The sequence below is a fragment of the Hirundo rustica genome, chromosome 8 (genome assembly GCF_015227805.2).
Source record: "Hirundo rustica isolate bHirRus1 chromosome 8, bHirRus1.pri.v3, whole genome shotgun sequence".
NCBI lineage: Eukaryota > Metazoa > Chordata > Aves > Passeriformes > Hirundinidae > Hirundo > Hirundo rustica.
In genome coordinates this window covers 6,327,194-6,347,113 of record NC_053457.1, presented here as the reverse complement: position 1 = coordinate 6,347,113, position 19,920 = coordinate 6,327,194, and the positions used below count along the sequence as shown (strand labels likewise).

General features: G+C 43.3%; 1 protein-coding gene across 4 annotated transcripts in view; it reads left to right on the top strand.

Annotated features, from left to right (window-relative positions):
- The window catches only part of ARID5B (AT-rich interaction domain 5B), a 115,038-nt gene extending 95,606 nt beyond the window's left edge, over positions 1 to 19,432 (top strand). For all 4 annotated transcript variants that reach the window (XM_040071190.2, XM_040071189.2, XM_040071188.1 and 1 more), the window contains 3 exons: positions 541 to 638; positions 12,972 to 13,170; positions 17,056 to 19,432. In XM_040071190.2, coding sequence (XP_039927124.1) covers positions 541 to 638; positions 12,972 to 13,170; positions 17,056 to 19,206 — 2,448 coding nt within the window. In that variant the 3' untranslated portion in view covers positions 19,207 to 19,432. The remainder of the gene's footprint in view (positions 1 to 540; positions 639 to 12,971; positions 13,171 to 17,055) is intronic.
- Positions 19,433 to 19,920: the final 488 nt, after the last annotated feature.

Here is a 19,920-nt window from a genome sequence, read left to right as displayed (position 1 = left end):
TTAAAGATATAAATGGATAAAAATAAACAGCTTGTAACATATATAGTAACGGACTGTGGTTTTGTGGATTTACAGAATTCTGCGGTGGATTTGGGTTTTGCAGCAGATTTATTTTCTCTAATTCAGTTAAAATAACTATGTAATCATTATTTGTGCTGAGTATGGTTTGAGCTTCATTTTCATAATTCACCGTGGGATTTGTCTGCATAACTTCTGATGGTTAATGACCCTGTATTGATTGAGATTCTCTTTTGTGAGTCTGTATTGCTTGTGACTTGATAATGAATCAGTCAGATCACTCCATTTTAGAGAGAAAGAAAATAGACATAGTGTTAACTGACAAAAAAAAAAGAAAAAAAGAAAAAAAAAAAAAAAAAGACACCCAAAGCTCTGTGTACTCTGTATATTCTGTAGGGGCTTTTATAGTGCTTGTAGTACATGCTGTTCTGAAAGTGTCATACGTGCATTTGTTGTTGTGAACTCAAATGCTGTAGAATCTGTAAAGATGCAAGATTAAATTTTCCATTGCCATTTCTACAGATAACAGCCCGTCGACAATGGAAACATATTTATGATGAATTAGGTGGTAACCCTGGAAGCACAAGTGCTGCTACATGTACTCGCAGACATTATGAAAGGTAAGATAACAAATCTGAAATGCTTGTTTAATAATGAAAAAATTAATTTGGAAAGCCTTCAAAGCGTTTTATAAAGAATTAGAGAAAAAGAGAGGGAGTCTTCCGAAAGATTTAGTAAATATTTCCCCAACAGTTTAGTCAGATAATCCATTGTAATTTAAACCAGAGTGCCTGTCTCCAGTGACTAAGTAAATAAACAAAGCATCTGATTTTTCTTTGGTATAGATCTTCATTTTTGTAACAGCTTTCCAGTTAAAGAACCAGAAAAACTGAGGAAAACATACTCAAGCAAAAAGAAGCAGCAGCAGCTAATTGATGCAAACACTTGTCTTCTATCATTTTTTAGGAATACCAATTAACCAAACGGTGTTTTTGATCAAAATAATGGCGTGGCCCATAATGCAGGGTGCTGTTAATGTTGTAGGTCACGCTGAGCGTTGCATTCCTCTTCCTCATGGCATTCCTTCCCTCCTCCCTGCCTGTGAGCTGCTGCCAAACACTCTTTCTCTGCAGCCATTGTTGCTGGTCAGAACTGTTGAATTCTTATTCTTCCCATGTAGATAATAACTTCCAGTGCTTGTGAAGCCAGCACACATTGAATAAAATACTGGAGCTGGAATGTTGTTTTGATTTGGTTTTTAGAGACAACTATTGGGACTTTTTCTTTCCTTTTCTTGTTTCTTTTATCTTTTTGTTTGTTTGTTTCTTTTTCTTTTTTTTTTTTTCCCCCCTTAGGCAAGCAAATGTGAATAAAAGCTTAGCAATTTTCAGCTCAGAGAAGTAAAATTCAGTCTCTTATTCCTGAGCATAGGAAGTGAATGTATTTGCCTGTGCAGAAGGTGGCACAGCAGAGCTGTTTTCAGTGGGCAGTTTCTCTCCGTATCTTTGTGCCTTATGTGTTGGCCTCTTGAAGAGGGATACTGCCATCCTCAAGGAGGGTGGGGGATTTCATCATGCTCATTTACAGGGGACATCTCCAGCAGAAGGGCTTGGGTGCACATGTAATGAATGCCATTATAAATGTTAGAAGCTTTCTGGAGATTGAGCCAAGCAGCAGAGCGAAGTGAGTCACTTGCTGTGCATGTCAGATGGGGCTTTTCCCTGCCTTCGTGTTGCAGACAAATGTTATAGATTGTTTTATTGACTCATCAGATTGTGGGTATTCAGCTCTTCCACCCCCATCATTTTAGCCCTGAGAGTCTCAGAGCTTCCTTTGCACCCAAGCCAGCTGATGGGTTTCCAACTGGCAGTCTGGCTTTTCCCTAGCCAGATGTTCTGTGGGGGATGTTACTTGACACAGAGGAGACCCAGGCACACATAAGCATTAGTTCTCTGTGGGTTTGGGATGCAGAGGGAGCATTGCTGAAACCCTAGAGTCGCTGAGAGAGCACATCTCTTGTAGTTGTGGAAAAATAAATGAGCCATTCACAAATACTCCATGAGCCCCCGTCTCTGTTTCTGCTTTCCTGACAATGTTCAATGCTAGCGGTTTGGGGTGTTTTTATATGCAAAAGCCTTGCACTGCCCTCCCATGCACAGAGACTCGTGTGTGACTGACTCAGCAGTTACTTGGGTGTGCTCTGAAGTGCCACAAAAACCATTGTGCTCACTGAAAAACCTGAGCAGACTCCTGATGCCTTCCAGATTGAGAAGCCTTTCCAGGCTACCCAAAAGCAGTTCTGCTTGACTTGTCCTGGTCTGAGGAAAGAATCTTCTAGTTCATGGTTAGATCGGTCTTAATACACTGAAGAACTCAAATTTGAGTTCAAGGGCACCAGTCTATCATGTAGTTCTGGGTTAGGTTTGATATGAGGCAGCACCTAATTTTCCACATCCCTGGCAGGCTATCAAAAGATTGCATTTGGAGAAAAAAGTCTTGCAGGTTAGCCCTGAGCTTATCTAAAATGTTCTTCACTAAATCTGGTCTGAAAAACCAAAACACATATACAAAAAACCTCAGTAACTTATCCAGTCTCTACTTTTCTAGTATTAGATGCCTTTTTTTTTCCCCACCACAGGAAAGCTGTATTAAGCCTCAGACTTGAAAAAAAGTAAATGAAATTGTCATGGTTTGTTTCAGCTGGTAATTCTAACTACAGCACCTGTAAATGTAATGCTCATTTATAGGCAAAGCGCTCAGGTGACATTTAATCTAAAACTAGAACTGCAGCGCAGGAATACACACACTCATGATTCAGGGCACACATTTTCAAACTTGAAATTGTGCAGGTAAACTGGAAATTGAATTAAACTGGAAAGCAAATGCTGAGTAAATCTCCTGATTTTTCCTTTCTGAATCTCCCTGGCCTTCCCTTGCTTACTGGAGGCAGAACAGGCAGTTCCCTGGCTTCCCTGGCCCTGCTGCTGTTTGCTTAGCCTTGCCATTCATCTCTACAGCTGGATCTCAAGGGCATCCATATTTTGTTATCCAGCTTTCTCCCAAGAGAAGCTCCTGGCTGTTTGCATCAGCTTTAGCATATCAAGGCTGTTCAGGTGGCAGCCACCCTTCAGTGACATCCTCAGGATGCTGAGGGGTGGAATTGTACGTATGTCCCAATTCAGGCATTGCCATTTCTCCTTCCTGCCCTCTCCCGTTCCTCTTTGCAAGGTGGAGTTTTACACACAATTTCAAAGCCTGGAAAGAGAGAGAGGAAACATCCCCAATAACAGCAACCAACCAACCAAAAAAACCCAAACACAAAATACAAGCACCGGAGAGGGCAAAATTGTCTCTCTGTCTACTGAATCCAGTGAAGAAGTACTGCTTTTCCTAAAGGTGTTTATAACCTCTGCAAAGCTACCATGTGGCTGCAGATTCATGGTACAGTGGATGGCAAAAGCTGGAACAAAGCCAGATGGAAAGGTTTTGGGGAATGTATTGCTCTGCACCCCGCGGTTTGGAGCAGAGCTTGTGGTGGTAGCTGCTGCTGTGCTATAGGTAGGTAGAGTGCTTCAGTTGGGGCAGTGTTTTCTTTGTTCCTCTGGTAAAAGGGAAAGAAGGGTTTTGTGTGCATTTTCAGCTGATTCATGTATCATTAATACAGTTCGTGTTTCCAGTAACTGTTCTCATTTTAAAATAAGGCAAGGCTGCCAGTGTTTCAGTGAGTGTTATTTGTATATTAGTTAGACAACTTCTGTTTTATTAATGAGTATAATAATGAAAGTGCAGGTTTCTAAGTAGAAGGAATGGATGTTTTTATTTAAAGCGTAGCAGGCATCATATAATGCCAATGAATGCATCATTGTCACTGTAGGCATGGCTGGTCTGGACCTGCCTCTGATTGGGTTATTCCAAAGAGGCCCAAGCACTTCATAAAAATGTCTTTGTCAGCCTAGTTTTCCTTCCAAACCTATTCATCTCTGTCAGTTTTTAATATTAGTACCAGGCTCTTGGCTATAGTCCATTAGTACTGTACTTAATTGCTCATGTTACAGATGATTACCAATATAAAAAGCATTAATGCTTTCCCATCATGGGACTGTTGCTCTGTGCACAACTTGGACCATACAGAGCTTACAAGGTGTTGTTGTTTTGGTCGTTGCTTTCTTTATTTGTGTTCCTCTCATGCCTTTCACGATCACAGAAAGCCAGAGGTGTGTGTGGTTGGTATGAGCTGATTCAGCCTGCACCGTTCCTGTGAAACTCTTACAGCCCCCATCAGTACCCTACATCTCTCTCTCTTATCAAGAAACCCTCAGAAACGGCTGCTTTTCTGCGAAGCACTCTGCTCCATGCTGTCTTCCCCTAATAATGCAGATGTGGTTTTCACATGCAGGGTTTGAGGTTTCTTTTCGCTTTTACACAAAACACATGATCGGCAGCTTCAGCTTTCTGGTATGAGCAGTAGGCTGTGTTTCTGCAGTGCTGATGAGGCTGTTGTTAGGGATTTTTTGTAAATATTACACCACTGCTCCCCCCTTCCCCCCCCCCTACCACCCCCCCCCCAAAAAAAAAACCAAAGCCAAACTAAAAAACCCAACCTGATAGTCAGCAAAGTATAAAAAGTTTCCAATAAAATACGTTGAACAAAACAGAAATACTAGTAATTACCTGCTGGGGCCTTTTTCTGTCTCCAGGTCAGGCTGTGATTCATCTTGGTTTTCTCCAGAGCGAGCCCTGTGCACGAGCTGCGCACAAACACGCGTGGGCTGGGGAGCTGTGGTGTGCAGTGGCACGCACTAACTCTCCTTGGCTTCTCTGGTGTACAGACATAGCGCTGTTGGAAGGCGTCATGGCAGGAGCTGGATGGTGCCATGGACCAGTAGCCTCCTGGCCTCTTTGGGCACTGCAGGAATCTGGGCTCCCTTGGGGTGTCCAGCAAGGAGGGACCCACAGAACCCCATGGCCCGAGTCCTGCTCTTCAGCAGCATGTCCCCTGTGCTGGCCCTCACAAGTTATTAGCGTTTAGAAAAGCGGTCTGCCCTGGTCAGACACAGCTGGACAGGGATTTATTAGGCCTTGTGCTCTCACAAAATTAAGGCAGCTGAGTGGGAAAGCATTCTGCAGAGACACAGCCACCTGGAACTTGAGGAGAGCAGGTAGGTGAGATGGGCTGTAGTTCTTCACAATGGGGCAGGGTGGCTGTGCCCACACTTTGGACACTGACCTGCAGAGGATTTTATTCTGGCTGTGAGTGTGGCCCCTGGGCACTTGCAGAGAACCCTGCACATCTGCACAGGGGCCTAAACTTCAGGAGATGCGGTGTCTTGTACGGTTCAGAGCCCATTCTGCCATTTTTCTTTCTAAATCTCTCACATAAAAATTATATATGATCAGAAACACAAGGCGGGTCAAAATAGGTCCCTTATACGGTTTCCCTTTAACAGCCATAAAGTCTGTCTACCCTGAGGATATTGTGCAGTAATTCAATATGCAGGAGAGCCCTGTGTTCCATGCAAATGCTGTTTGGTTTTCTAAAGCATTTGGATGACTTTCATAACGTGTAAGCATTTTAGTGGAATTTTTCAGGAAATAACAGCCAGTCGTTAGAGGGAACAAAAAGTAGGGGGCTATTATGGCATCTACATGAAATTGCTTATGGTTATCTTTTTATACACATTGTAATTAATAGAAGGTTTTGATTTACACTGTTAAGTGTGAAAACATCCTCAGGCAAAAATTAATCAAATGTTATGTCATGCTGTAAACTACAACTAGCTCTTTGTTTGACCCAAAAAAAAAAACCTTTGCAAGCAACAGTTTTTCCTCCTTGTTTTATTTTTGTCTTCACCCCACTTCCGTGCCCCACTCACACTTCAGCTGGTCCCAAACTCCCAGAAAACTTCGCAAGTTACAAATTGTCTCCATAGTTTTCAATCAAGCACAAATTTAAGCCTAAAGATAGATGAGGTGTCTCAGTTCTCTCTTTATTTTCCTAGGTTTTTTTGTTTGGGTTTGGTTTTTTTTTTTTTTTTTTCTTTTTGATAAGTAACAAGAGGTTTCTACTTATGATTTTCTGCCCTTAGGGCTTTATCATTAAGATTAAATAACTGTACTCTCAAGCATACCACTGAACAAACATCTTTTCAATTATGTGAGTAACAGATGCTTTAACAAAGGAACCATTGAAAATTCAGAAAGCCTCCCCCCTCCCCAAAATTTAAAAAGTATCAGATAACAGAGGAATGTAATTGTTTACCATTAAAACAGATCCCTAGCTGTCCTTTCAAAACATCTGAGAACATGAGTTTTTTTCTGAAATTTCTGGGGTTTCAACCTCAGTGACTTACTGGCCAGCCCTAGAGTCAGCAGGAGTGCCTGAGTGCAAAGTGCTGGACAGTCAGGCAATGCCTTCAAGTGCCTGCAAGCAGATGATCTCTCACCTGGTGGGGAATTGTTTTCCCACCTGCATCCTTCCTTTCACCCAGGAGTTTGTCCCAGCAGAACTGGGGCATGCTGTGTGCTGCCCAGTGCATTGTCACCCCAGCAGAGAGGCCCTTGCCAGGCGTGCCCGCCGTGCACGTGCGCCATGTCCAGAACTTTGGGGTCCCGACACTCCAGCTCAGTGCTTGGGGTCAGTCAGTGTCACACATGGCAGCCTCATTTCTTGACATCCAGGAGTAGGGACAGACTCAGCACAAGGGGACAAAAAGCCCCTTTTCCGTGCTGGGAGCTGAGTTGCCCCAGGAGGGTGCTGCAGGGCGGGCAGTCTGCCAGTCTCTTTTGCAGGAGCAGCACCAAGTAAGATCTTTTCCCTCAGATTGCCCAGCAGTGCTGGGAATCTCCACTTTGTACTTCAGGATTTCGTTAACATGAAAGAGAGTGCCCCTAGTTTGTTCAGCTTTCTGCAAGACAGATGTAACTCGGAGCTCCCAGGGAGGGTGGGCAGGATTTTGGAGCCCTGCCAGGAGACCTGCACCCCACAGACAATGCAAAATGGCACCTGTAAGCTTGTTCTGAGCTCAGGGACCAAGCATTGCAGGGGCTCCATGGACCTACCTGACAAAAATGCATGCATTTCTGCCTTTAGATGCAGAAATGGTGACTGTGGCCAAAACAGAGTCTTGTAGTGGTTTTGGTAGAGTGATCTGGGGAAGTGCCCACCACCCTTCCTTTGACTCTTTTCTGTGCAGTAAATCTGCACCAAAGGCAAAAGACTGGAGTTGTTCATCTCCCCCTGCTGAGCCCTTGGATCAGGAGTGCCTGAGCTTGCCTCACTGGGCTGTGCAGCTAAATCAACAGCTGTGTTTGTAATGTCACTAATTTCCAGTTTACTTAAAGCGAAGTGTCTTTGAATCCTCTTAGAGCAGTGCTGTTCCCACCTTTCAGCAGTAAGCCATTCTCATTACCCACCAGCACTCCCAGTGGGCTGTGAGGAAAGTTGTTGTTGAAAGGATGAAAGAGCCATTTCTTTAAGGAAGGAAAGTTCTTTGGAAAGAAAATTGAACTCCAGCATATTTTGTCTTTGCTGATAAAATATGTGCCAGTTTTGTACTTCAGACAAATGCAAATAAAGCCATTGCTATTGTGTTCTGCACAAAAGCACGTGGGGCTTGCTTTCATAACCCCTGCATTGTACAATCCAATCCAGGGAAATCAGGCTTCAGGAACACACTGCTTCATTTCCTCGATGTATTTTATATTCCCATTTTGGAAAACAAGCTGAGACCTTGAAGTTTGGGTTGTTCCTCTCCCCTCTTTGCTGGGACTGTGTCGCTGGTGCCCAGGAGAGGTGCCTCCTGCACCTGGCTATCCCCACTGATTGTTGTTGAAGGTTTCCCTTGTTGTTTCCCTGGCCTGCAGTGGACCAGCGCTCTAAGATTTGTCCTTTTGAAAAACAATAGGGTAAAAAAGACAAGACTCCTCTTGGGATCGGAGCTCAGGCATTCCTGCTGGTCCCTTAAACAGCTGAATATTTTGCCACTGACTTTCCAGGGGAAAAGAATCAGGTTTCTCTCGCCAAGGTTACAGATAGGGGCCCGTTTTCACCATGGGGGCTGTCCCAGCCCTGCGCTCACAGCCTCTGCCCGGCTGCTGTGAGGACATCCTGGAGCAGATGGGTGCCCTCTTGGACTGAAAGAACCGGCTGTCTTGCCCCCCAGCTCCGGCAGTGCCTGCAGAGGAAGGAGTTGGAGCCACCGTGGCCTTCTGTGCTCAGGAGGAAAGCGTTTTCCAAATTCCTACTGCTATAGAGACCTACTGCCTGTCCCTTTTCAGCATTTTTGAAGCTCTAACAGCTTAATGTTCTCATGATTTACATTAGCATCTAATCCTTGCATAATCTCACTAATCCCTTGGCCCCAAGATATCCATTGGCAGTGAGTTCCACGGGTTAACTGGTTCCTGTATTCATTTGGTGGAGCAAATTTAAATCATTTTCCATTTCTGTTGCAATTAACCTCCTTAACCTGGCCAAGCATGCGAATGGGGCAACATCTCCCAAGGAGTGGACTTTGGTATTTTAAGGCCTTCCAAGATTATTCTTGTGGCTGAGAGGCTCCAGTGCATCCTATTTTGTGTTGGGCTTGGCTCCCTGGAGAAAGTACAATGATGTCAATGGGAGACATGCTGAAATATTTTATTCTGCCAGAAAGAAAACAAAAATAAACACTAAAACGGCGATAAAATATTGTAGGGGTTGTGCTGAGTTGCCTCCTTCCTTCCATCACCCTGTGTGTCCTGGGCATATGGTTCCTCCCCAGCCCAGAGCCCCGTCATATCCAGACACAGTAGGGAGAAATAAAGAGGAAACTGGCAGCCTTAACATTTAATTTCCTTCCTCTTTCTGGGCTGGTCAGATCCTTTGCATTGTTGTAGCTATTTTTTAAATCACGCCTATAAATAGATGTGCTCTCATGTGTCCTGTGAAGCAGAGTCAGGCCAAAAAAGTCATTCATTCTGCATAATCAATACATGTAGTGGCTACTGGCTCAGATGAGAACTCGTATTATTAGTTCTGTAGCTGGGAAAAAAAATGTTGACTAATAAAGATTAAGGGCTCTTTTCTTTTTTTCTTTTTATGAAATGCTAATGATGAAGACATGTTTGATATACTGTGAAATACATTTCTCTAATGTGAAGTTTCTGCTTTTTGTTGGGAAAGAGATTTCAGTCCCTGGAGGATTTTCAAATATTTTGTAAATATAAAATTATCTGCTTCAGTGTTTTTTAAAAAAAGGTTGGCAGAAAGCCAGCTTACTTACATTACTGTAATAGATTTGCTGACCTCTGACATCTGCTGCAGAGAAGTACATTGAATTTTTCATAATATCAGATGATGCAGATCTAAAAACTCAGTACGCTGCACCATTATTTAATTCAGGACTTACTAAAGCAAAATCTTTTTTTGAGTAGCAGTTTAGACGTGATTAAACTTAATATTGCCGATTGTAATAAATCAGGATTAGTATAGTACTGATTTGTTAATCTAACTTGTATTGATTTTAAGTCTTTATTTAAAAAAAAAAAAAGAAAAATAAAAAAGGGAAAAAGACTGGCTTTTCACAGTGACTGAATTTAATAAGAAGTCCTGTGATAGCAAAGACTCCCCTACTGTTTCTGCTCTTGGCTGGAAAATGTTATTCTTGTATTATTCCAGGAAAAAAAAAAAAAAAAACCTCATGCTGCTAAAAATCTGCTGCCTGTGGAAAGATTTTTTTAATTCACTCGTGCTTACATATTCTATTTATGTTAATTGACTTATAAATAATACATTTTATTAATCTTAATATTGGAATCTTGATCATGATAAAGACCCTTTTATTTGGTCTTCTCACAGGCTTTACAAGTAAATATTCTTTAGACCACAAAATATTCCCCCTCTTTTCCTTTTTTTTATGAATACTTTTATACTTCCCCCCCTGTCGGGAAGTACAGCCACAGTTCAAAGCAACTGAAAACATAATTGTTGTTTCCAACATACGATACATTTGAGATATCTGGATCCAGTTTTTTGGACGTTGTCTCTACCTCTCCTTGCGCAAAGATTGATTAAATCTTACCTGCACTGCAAATATTTGACCCCAAAAAAAGAAAAAAAAAAAAAAAAAAATCTTTTGCTGGTTTCAGACATGTCACATTCTGCTAAACTATTTGGCTAACAGCAGATCGCATTCTTCCGGTGTTGGGCAATATTGACCTTAAATTGGCTAAGCCGGCTGCTTTCATGGCATGTGAGCCGGCTGCTTACATGTTGAGAGAGCTGTATTAGCTTTATTACTCCTGCGCTATAAAAACTTCTAATAATCAAATGATAAGATCATATCCTGTGGGTAATTGTGTTGTACCATGACAGGATAACTGAAAAAACATTCAGGGAAAATTGCAACCGACGGAAATCTCTACGTGAAGAGGCAATTGCTGGGTGTTGCTCGGCTCGGTGCTGCTCCCTGGGGTCTCGCAGCCCGCATTCCTGCCCGGCTCCTCGCCAGCCGCCCCCAAAAGCCACCTCAGTCGGCCCTCCTTTGAAACGAGGAGGGGAAAATCCTAGAACAAGCCATCCTTGTGTTTTGACTCAGTTTTACCTTAGTCATGCCGCCTCCCCGATACACGAAACGTTTAATTCCAGATTTCCTGCCACTGGCTCCAGGCCACTGACCGGCTATGTGAAATGTATTTTTACTGCTGTCGGCCTGCCAACTGCTGAGCTCAGTGAAAAATAACTAAAATGAAAACCTTGTACTCCCACGTGAACCCTTAAGATCAGAAAAGGAAATTTAAGCCACAGTTACTAATTAGCACCCAAGCTAATGAGTTCTGGTGAGGTGCAGAGGCAGGAGAAGGAGGAGTTTGGGTCCCGCGTTACCCTGCGAGGCTCAGCGGAGAGCACGCGAGCGGTGATTAATCACGCTGGCCTGGGCTTTGCTCCTGGCCCGGCCGTAGCCACTGGGTTAATCGCTCAGAATCTTCCAGGGAAAGGCTCATTCCTGGGGCTGGGAGCATCTCCGTCTCCCATGAGGCACCGGACAGCGTCTGAAACCTTTACGGATGGAATATGTAGATTTTTTAATGGGCGACGCGTTCCCATGGAAACAAAACAAAGTCAAACACTCCCCTCGCAGTGCTAACAATTACGGTAATAAAATGTGTTTTTATTAAAAGCGACTTTAAATACTTAACACATGGCAGAGCAGCCTCGGCGCTGCCCTGTGTGAAACCCAACCTTGCCTCTGAGTGAAGTCCAAAGTGCTTTGTGCAGCGCGGGGAGGAATTTGGTGTTTTCACCAATATTTGTGCTTTGCAAATGAAATGTAGCAGCCTCAAGTATGAACAGGATTATTTTTTTCTTCTTCTGCTTAGTTATGCTTTTTATTATATAAACATTACCTGTAATATTACAGTGGGAAGTAGGTATTTGGCAACTACGTATTATTTTGCTAAGTTTGCATAGAGGGAGCAGTTTCCAGTTTTAGCAGCTGTAACATGTTTAAACTCAGTTTGTAATGGGATCTGAAGATGAATATTCCCTGTGGGCTCTGCTTAGCTTCATTACTGGAGCCCTGCCAAATTCAGGGCCAGAAAGTATTATTCACGCCTCTTTGCACATACCATGTCAGAGCATGCTCAGTTAATGAATTTTGTTGCTAATATAACATAAATTAGGTTTATATTTTAACATAATTTATGTTGAATTGTATTAAAATGTAAAATATTATGATCACGAGCAATCTAATTCTGCTCTCTTAAGCCCAGTCTGTGTTTGAACATCTAAGTATGTAAATCAAAATTGCATGCTTAGAAACTGATTCTAGGATAACAAACGAATATCTGAACCAAAGAGGTTTCTGCCTTGGAGTCTTAGATTAAAGATAATTAAGGATTCCTGGTATTTGAGTAGATTTATGTTGTTTATAAGCAAAGTACAATTTCTTCATAGAGTCAACTTGTCTTTTTTTTTTTTTTTTACACAAATTATGTTTTCTGTAATAATGTTCATATTTTTAAAGTCTGAGTCTTATATTAATCCCACAGTGAGTCATTAATCATACTAAAATGCATTATACAAACTTTAATCACTGAAGTTGAAACTGAGATTGTAATGCAATCCATCCCTTTTAATTATATCAGTTATTTTTCCTTTCAGATCCAGAATCGCAAAGAGAAAACAGATTAAAACTCGGTGTGTTTGATGCTTTCAGGGGATGAGATATTTTTTGTTTGTGTTTCTTCCTTGCGTTTTTAAAACAATTTCATGCGCTTCGTGGCAGACAGCTCCACGGTGAAGAATTCCTTCATATTTAACTCTTCTCCTCTCCCCTTCTTCCTTGAAAAAGGCTCCCTGGCCAAGGGAGCATGGTGGCTGTGGCTGCCTGGGTGCCTTGCACGGGTGACGCCGGGCTGCTGCTGGCAGGGCAGGGCAGGGCAGGTGCTGTGCCCACCCCGTAGGGTTCCTGCAGCCCAGCTCTCCTGGCCCTGCCACGTTCCTGGCACTCGCCCTTGCAGTCAAGGGACCCAGCAGCCTGCAGATTGTGTAGCTGTTACCAAGTTGGCTGTGGCTTTGTAGGTGTTTTCCTGGGGCTTGCTGCCTGCTGTTAAAGTTGGGGAGAGAAAATAAAAATAAATGGTGGATTTTATTTTTTTTTTTTTTTTTGAGTCAGTCTAAAACATAATGGCTGATATTTTCGGCTGGTACAAATTGGTGTAGCCACACAAACCACTGCAAAGTTACTGACAACTAATCCACACCAACTGTAACGCCACTGAATTTATTCCGCATGATAATCTTGCCAAATAAATTGATTTCTTATACTTGGATTTATAGATACAGAGTTTAAACTGTTGCTTTTATGGCATGGAAGAAAATGGATTTATTAAGTAAACTGCTCATAGTAGATACATTTTTTCTTTTCTAGAACAGCAAAACCTGATCAATTATTTGTTCCTTAATCCCCTAGATTAATCCTGCCATATGAAAGATTTATTAAAGGAGAGGAAGATAAGCCACTGCCTCCAGTGAAACCTCGAAAACAGGATAACAGTTCCCAGGAGGGTGAAGCGAAAACAAAAGTGTCTGGAACAAAACGCATCAAAAATGAAAACCAAAAGAGCAAGAAGGAAAAAGATAATTCACAGAAACCCCAAGATGCATCTGAGGTCTGTTGCTTCTCTGCTTTTTCAGTTTTTCAATTAAAAAGGCACAGCTTTAATCACATGAAATCCAGTGATAAAATATATCATTTAAACTGGAGAATTCCAGCCAGTTGGCCTTTCCGTTAGCTCGGCGATGGAAATTCAGCTGTTGTGATACTGTGTGTGCTGGGATTTTGCTGGGCTGCGAATGGCAGCCGGTTTGCTCCATATTGCACAGCGGGGATGGCAGAGGCCCAAGCTCTGGATCTGACTCGGACCAGTTCTGCTCATTGTATTATACAGTGGTCACCATTAACAGATCAGCAGCTGCCAAAGGGAAACCACACGACTACCACAGTTATTTCCTAATCTAAGTATAGGGTGCGGGAACCTCTAATACTGTTGATAATACTGTGGTAACTGTTGGACACAGCTGAGTTTTATAATAGTAACCTCTGGATCAGGCCTTCTGTGTTCACAGATGTATGCATGACTGTGAAAAAACATATTGCTCCCTAGGATTTTTATTATATTATACTAAGTTTCTTTTTGAACTAGAAGGTCGTATTTTGAGGGAACCACTTTCCAAGCCCTCTTCCCTCTCCCAAGCAGTAGATGGCTTTCAGCTCAGGGTTCTATTCAGACATAACAGGTTCCTATCGTGTCACTGCTTCACGTGGGCAGGCCCCAGTTTCCACATAGAGCCATGTTACTTGCAGGCATAGGACAGCCCTTTGGAAGAGATTTTATGTTCACAGCACAGGGTAAGATTGATGGTTGAACTCATATTTGTCTGCAAATAAGGGTAAATTTCAAGTGTTGTTGAGTGATAAAAAATGGATGGGGTTTTTGCTCCGGTGTTACTTAAGCACGTTCCTTTGCACATCTGCCTGCTGTCTCCTGTTCCCGGCTTGCACCGCATGTGAAGGAGGTGATGAAGCTCCTCACACACAACCCCTGCAAAGCATGTTGCTTTTCCTGTCTCAGTCTGCCAGATCACAGCAGCCTTCAAGGCGTTGCAGTGAAAGTATTTAAAGAATGTCGAAACACGTGCCCGGCAGACTATGGCTGGTCCTTTGACTTCATTGCATCTGGCAGGTACAGAAGTCCTGTTGCTAAGTTGGTTAGGAAATTTTATTGAGTCAGCTATCAACAATCCTCCTCCTCATTGTTTTAAAAAAACAATGCAGGACCTGTAAACACGGATGCCTCTGAGATTCCATGTATACAGTTCTGAGAACAGAAAATTGGCGGTTTCGTGTCCCACTACCTCTTTAAGTTGTGCTTACAAGGACAATTTAATCTCCCATCCAAAAAAGAATTTGTGTTTTAAATAACAGTACCATTAATATCTTATTTAAGAACAAACCCCAGAAAGACTATTTTTTTTTTTCCTTACAATGTAATTTTAAAGTAGAGGGAGTGCTGTGTGGGTAAAATTAAAAAAAAAAAAAACAACGCTTCGAGAGGAGAGTGCGCACAAATGTGCTTCAGTCACTGGAAGGTTGCAAGACAACTTGCCCAAAGCAAGGAGAAGTGAAGTGGAAACTTGCGCTCCCTTCCCTTGTCATTCCTTCATCCCCGATTATTTATTGAGGTCTTGGATCAGGAAGACACATTACACACTATCTGTACCACTGCTGCTAAGCCCAACATAACAAGTCAGCAACAGAGCAACAGCCTTCACTTTGAATTTCCTTGCTTTTGTTGTTCCCTATTTCAAACTTCCTGCTGTTTAAAATGAAGTTATTTTTGTGTGGTTTGCAGGAAGAGTTCCTAAGCTGCGCTTATCGGAAATGTAAGGAGCCTAGATGAGACAATACAAATGTACAATTATGGCAGTTCCCTATTGTAAAATGGTACCTTTTATAGCAAAATTAAGTCTCCTTCCTCACTGGAATACACGTCCTGCCCCTGTTTGATCAGGGTGGGCTGTTAAGGACCTTGACCTCCACATCAGTCACCACATGGGTCGGTGATCACACAAAGCCCAAGCAGTGTAGGGGCTGCGGGGTGGGTGCTTCACCCCTGGGTGGGTGTAGGGCTCCAGAGCTCATCTGTGCTTTGCCATATGGAGGGCCCAGTTCCCAGGATGTGGCACTTAACACAGAGGGTAGCAGGCAGGAGACGTCCAGCTCCTTTGGGTGGAGCAAAATCCAGGTCTGCTGGAGCTAGGCAGAAGGTTGCTTGTCTCTTTACCCCACAGCCATGCCCTGGTGGTGGAGCCCCTGTCCTGGGCCCTCATCCAGTCACAGCAGTGATGAGCTGTTGCTCCGAGGGAGAGCCCTATAGCCACCACATAAATGTGTAGGCATGTCCCCAACCAAGCCATTTCTGCATCTGGTCTGGAAATTGTGAGCTGGAAAAGCATAATCCAGTTACAAATGTGTGGTTGTCTCAATTGCATGTTCGACTCGTGCACCATTAGAAGTACGCAGGGAGAGAATATAACTTTAATTTATTAGGATTGCATTTGCCTTTGTGCTCTTCACTGTTTTCCTGCCATCACAATGACATTGTCAGTGTAACAAGACACCAGATGCTATTAGCCTTAGACTGCACATTTCCTCACAATAGCTGAAACTTCAATCAAAGTATTGCTTAACAGAAACAAAGAGCAGAATGTACAGTTATTAAGTATGATTATCTTTCTTTTTTCTCCTCCTTGCTTTGCTCATCTGTCTGGTATTTGCTTGTAATTTTATAAACTCAAGAGACTAGCGATGGTACTTTGTAAAGGACCTAATGATGGTATTTGGCTGCAAAAGTCAGCTATGAGTTTAAAAAGAAGTTAGGATGACTAACAGACACTGTAACTAATAGGCCAACCAAACAGACAGGAATATTTAAAAGCAGCTGTGAAGAAATAAATCTCTGAGAGGGTTAGATTCGTTAGGACCATCTCCAGTTCCCTGCTCCTGCGACAGACCATAAAGCAGCATTTAGATGATAACTTTCTCGCTGCGTCTTATCTTTACAATGAAGGAAGAAAGAAAACAATAACAATAAAGAACTCGCACAATGCTGCTGTTTTATGACTGTCTTCTACCACGACATGTCAGAGGAGGCTGACAGCAGTTTTGAAAAGGGCTGTCAGTCAGCTGGATCACAGATGGGATGCTCTGGTGACCTCTGCGGGTCACAGTTCAGCCAGCTACATAATGGGATGAATAGTGTGAATTGTGCACACACGCTGTATTAATGGGGGAGCAGAGCGAGCCATGGTCCCATTGACGAGAACGTATAAAAGCCATGTTTGTAATAGCGGGCACACACACTTACTGAATGTTGACAACTTCATTTTAATCCGTTAATAAAAAAATGTGTGTCCTAGTTAAGCTGTGGCAGTGATTTGCTGCCTACAATAGGGATTTCTAGTATGCCATTTCTATCATTTTCACACTTTAATGCAGAACTGGGCGTGAATGATCTCCTGTGTGATCACTGAATTTTAAGATAGCTCTGCTGGAGAGACTTTAGGGGAGGAAAAGCATAGGAATAGTGTGGTTTTCTTAGGTGAAGCTGACTAACAGGAGAAATTTCTATACCCTTATTCCTTGTGTCATGAAATCTGCTCTTCTGCATTTGCCTAATTAATTTTAAAAAAGTATGTAACCTCAGCATTTGGCTATCTGATCAAGCCACCAGTGCCTCTTGTCAGGTTACAGACATCTGCTGTTTGGAAATGCTTTATTGTGACTCTGACAGGGGTGGTGTATTTTATAATATTTCCAGGAGATGCTTCCCTTTGTTTGAGTCCAGTACCTGATGTTAGAGCCTTCGCATGCCAGCAAGGTGGTTGGCAAGTCCTTCTCTAAAAGTAACCAAGAGTGTAGTGTGCGTGACCTTACCAACAGGCTGCCAGAACATACGGCATTCTTACTATTGTCTGTTGAATCATTTCATTAGGTTTCATCAGAACAAGAGAAGGATCAAGAATCAGCAGACCAGAAGAACTTCCCTGAACACCCTACAGTGGGAGAGATGAAACAACCTGTGCAAGTCTCTCCATCTCTTTTACCAGACACAGCTCGGACACTGCCTCTGGAGAAGACAGACGTGACAGAAAACAGCACCAACAGTGAGAAAGCCAAGGAGGAGGTTCAGCACTCGTCCTCTTTCTCTGCTATATCCGTGCCTGCAGAAGAAGACGCTGTGCTGGATGCCACTGTCGCCAAACGATTACACCCCACAGCAGATGCCCTGGAAGACACAAAGCCTGAACAAAAACTACACAAAGCTTTTACTGACAGCCTAGAAAGTGAACCTCCAGAAATGCCCTTCACAGCTTTCCCGGTCCATCTGCCCACTCAGAGCGACATGGAAGATGAGAAGCTGCCAGGGATGGCTGATTACATTGCAAACTGCACGGTGAAAGTGGATCAGCTGGGAAATGAAGATATCCACAATGCACTAAAGCAAACGCCCAAAGTACTGGTGGTGCAGAACTTTGACATGTTTAAGGAAAAGGAGCTGCCCGGGTCCATGAACGATGACTCCACTTTCAGTTACACACCGCTGCTGTACTCAAAAGGTAATCCAGGCATCATGTCACCCCTGGCAAAGAAGAAGCTGCTGTCTCAGGTCAGCGGGGCCACGCTCTCGTGCAGCTATCCTTATGGTTCTCCTCCACCTTTGATCAGCAAAAAGAAACTCAGCAGCAGAGATGAACTGTCCTCAGGAGTGTCACAAGGTCCCCATGCCCCGAATTCTGATCCTGTAGCGATTAATAGGCCCTCAGTCATACAACATGTACAGAGTTTTAAAACCAAGGAAGAAAGGAAATCAATTAATGATGTTTTTAAACACGACGTGCTCAGTAAACCGGATCCTCAGCGCTGTGATTTTTCAAAACATCACCTCAGTTCTCTTGCCGAGTCATACCTACCGAAGTCGGACATCCAGGACTGCAAAGATAAAATGAGTGAGAAAAGGGCACTGCAGCACTCCCATGTGCCCACTTTCTTGGCAGATTTCTATTCATCACCTCATCTGCACAGCCTTTATAGGCACACAGAACACCACCTTAATAATGAACAGACATCAAAGTACCTCCCCCGGGACATGTTCAGAGAGTCTGAAAATATTTCTACTTTTACTCAACACAAACACCAAGAAAAACTAAATTTAAATTATCGCCCATCTTTGCATCAGCAAGAAAAAAAGGCAACAGTGGAGGCTTCTTCAGATGATCAGCCAACAGATTTGAGTCTTCCAAAGAGCATACACAAACAGACTGCAAAGGTTCCAGGCTCCAGTCTCCCTCACTCATCCACGGCCCAGCAAGAATGCAAAGGGATCTCCCCATTCCAGGCTGGAAGCAGCCAGGCGGTGAGCCTAGACTGTAACCCCAAATCTTGCCGCGTGTTCCCTATGGCATTGACAGCCCCCAAAAAACACAGCGAGTTGCTCCACAGGTCTGGGAAGCAGCAGGCCCAGAGGCTGGAGAACCTGAGGAAGATGGAGGGGATGGTGCATCCTATCATCAGCCGCAGAACAAGCCCTCAAAACGTGGGGGCTGCCCGGCCTCTGAAACGGAGCCTGGAGGATTTGGACAAAGTCATTTCTGAAAAAAAAATCCGAGCTGTCTCTCCTATTCACTTACCAAAGGAGACTCCGGCGAAAGACAAGGCTCCCGACCAAGAGGGGGAAGGTAGCAAGTCAGTGCACGGCCTCCATTCTGGCAGCATGCTGGAAAGCCACAAATTTCCCCTGTCAACCCCCGTCTTCCCAGGCTTGTATCCGGGAAGCCTGTGCTCGGGGCTGAACAGTCGCCTCCCACCCGGGTATTCTCATCCCCTGCAGTACTTGAAAAATCAGACCGTGCTATCCCCACTAATGCAGCCTTTGGCTCTTCACTCCTTCATGGTGCAGAGACAATTCCTCACGTCCCCTGCAAACTCCCAGCAACTGTACAGACACTTAGCTGCAGCAACACCTGTAGGAAGTTCCTACGGTGACCTTTTGCATAACAGCATTTATCCTTTAGCTGCTATAAACCCCCAAGCTGCGTTCCCACCTTCCCAGCTATCTTCTGTACATCCCAGCACAAAACTGTAAACCCCCTCGCTCACAAAAAGTGGTCTGAGGAGAAAAGTTCAGTTAGCGACATTCCTCCCCCTGTGACGATGTCTCGCAGATTTAGCGATCTGTATTTTTGTCAACCAGGATACAGTCGTATCCCGCCTAGAGGAGCGTCTTGGAGTTTGATGGAGACAAGACTGTTTCTTTTATTCTGGCTCCCACATCAGCCCCCTCACCCCTTATCCCTTCCCTTGCAAAAAAAGAAAACCAAACCAAAAAAAAAAAAAAAAAAAAAGAAAAGAAAAGAAAAGAAAAAAAAAATAAAATAAAAAAAAAAAAAGAGAAACAAAAATACAGGAAAAAAAAGAATTTTTTGGGATTTTGCGTATGTGTTTTCTGAAAGGACTTGAACATGGTAAGAGCAGATGTTCAAGGGGAGCCGTGGAAACGCAGGCCCAGTCCTGAGCTCACTGAAACCCAGGTGAGGGCTGCGTTTGCCTTTCACTGAGCCAAGGACCGGAGGCTGTGCATTGGTGCAAATGAGTCAAGGACTTCAGATGAACCTGGAAAGAAGTGGGCCGAGAATCTGTACAATCAGTGGATGTGCTTTTTTGGGTAACTTTTCCTGACTTTTAAAGATTCAATCAATGCAATGTATAGTAAAACGGCAATAGATTTTTTCATTTTAACACTATTAGAACAGAATGGTAAACACTGTTTAATTTGACTGTACATATCCACTTCATAAAC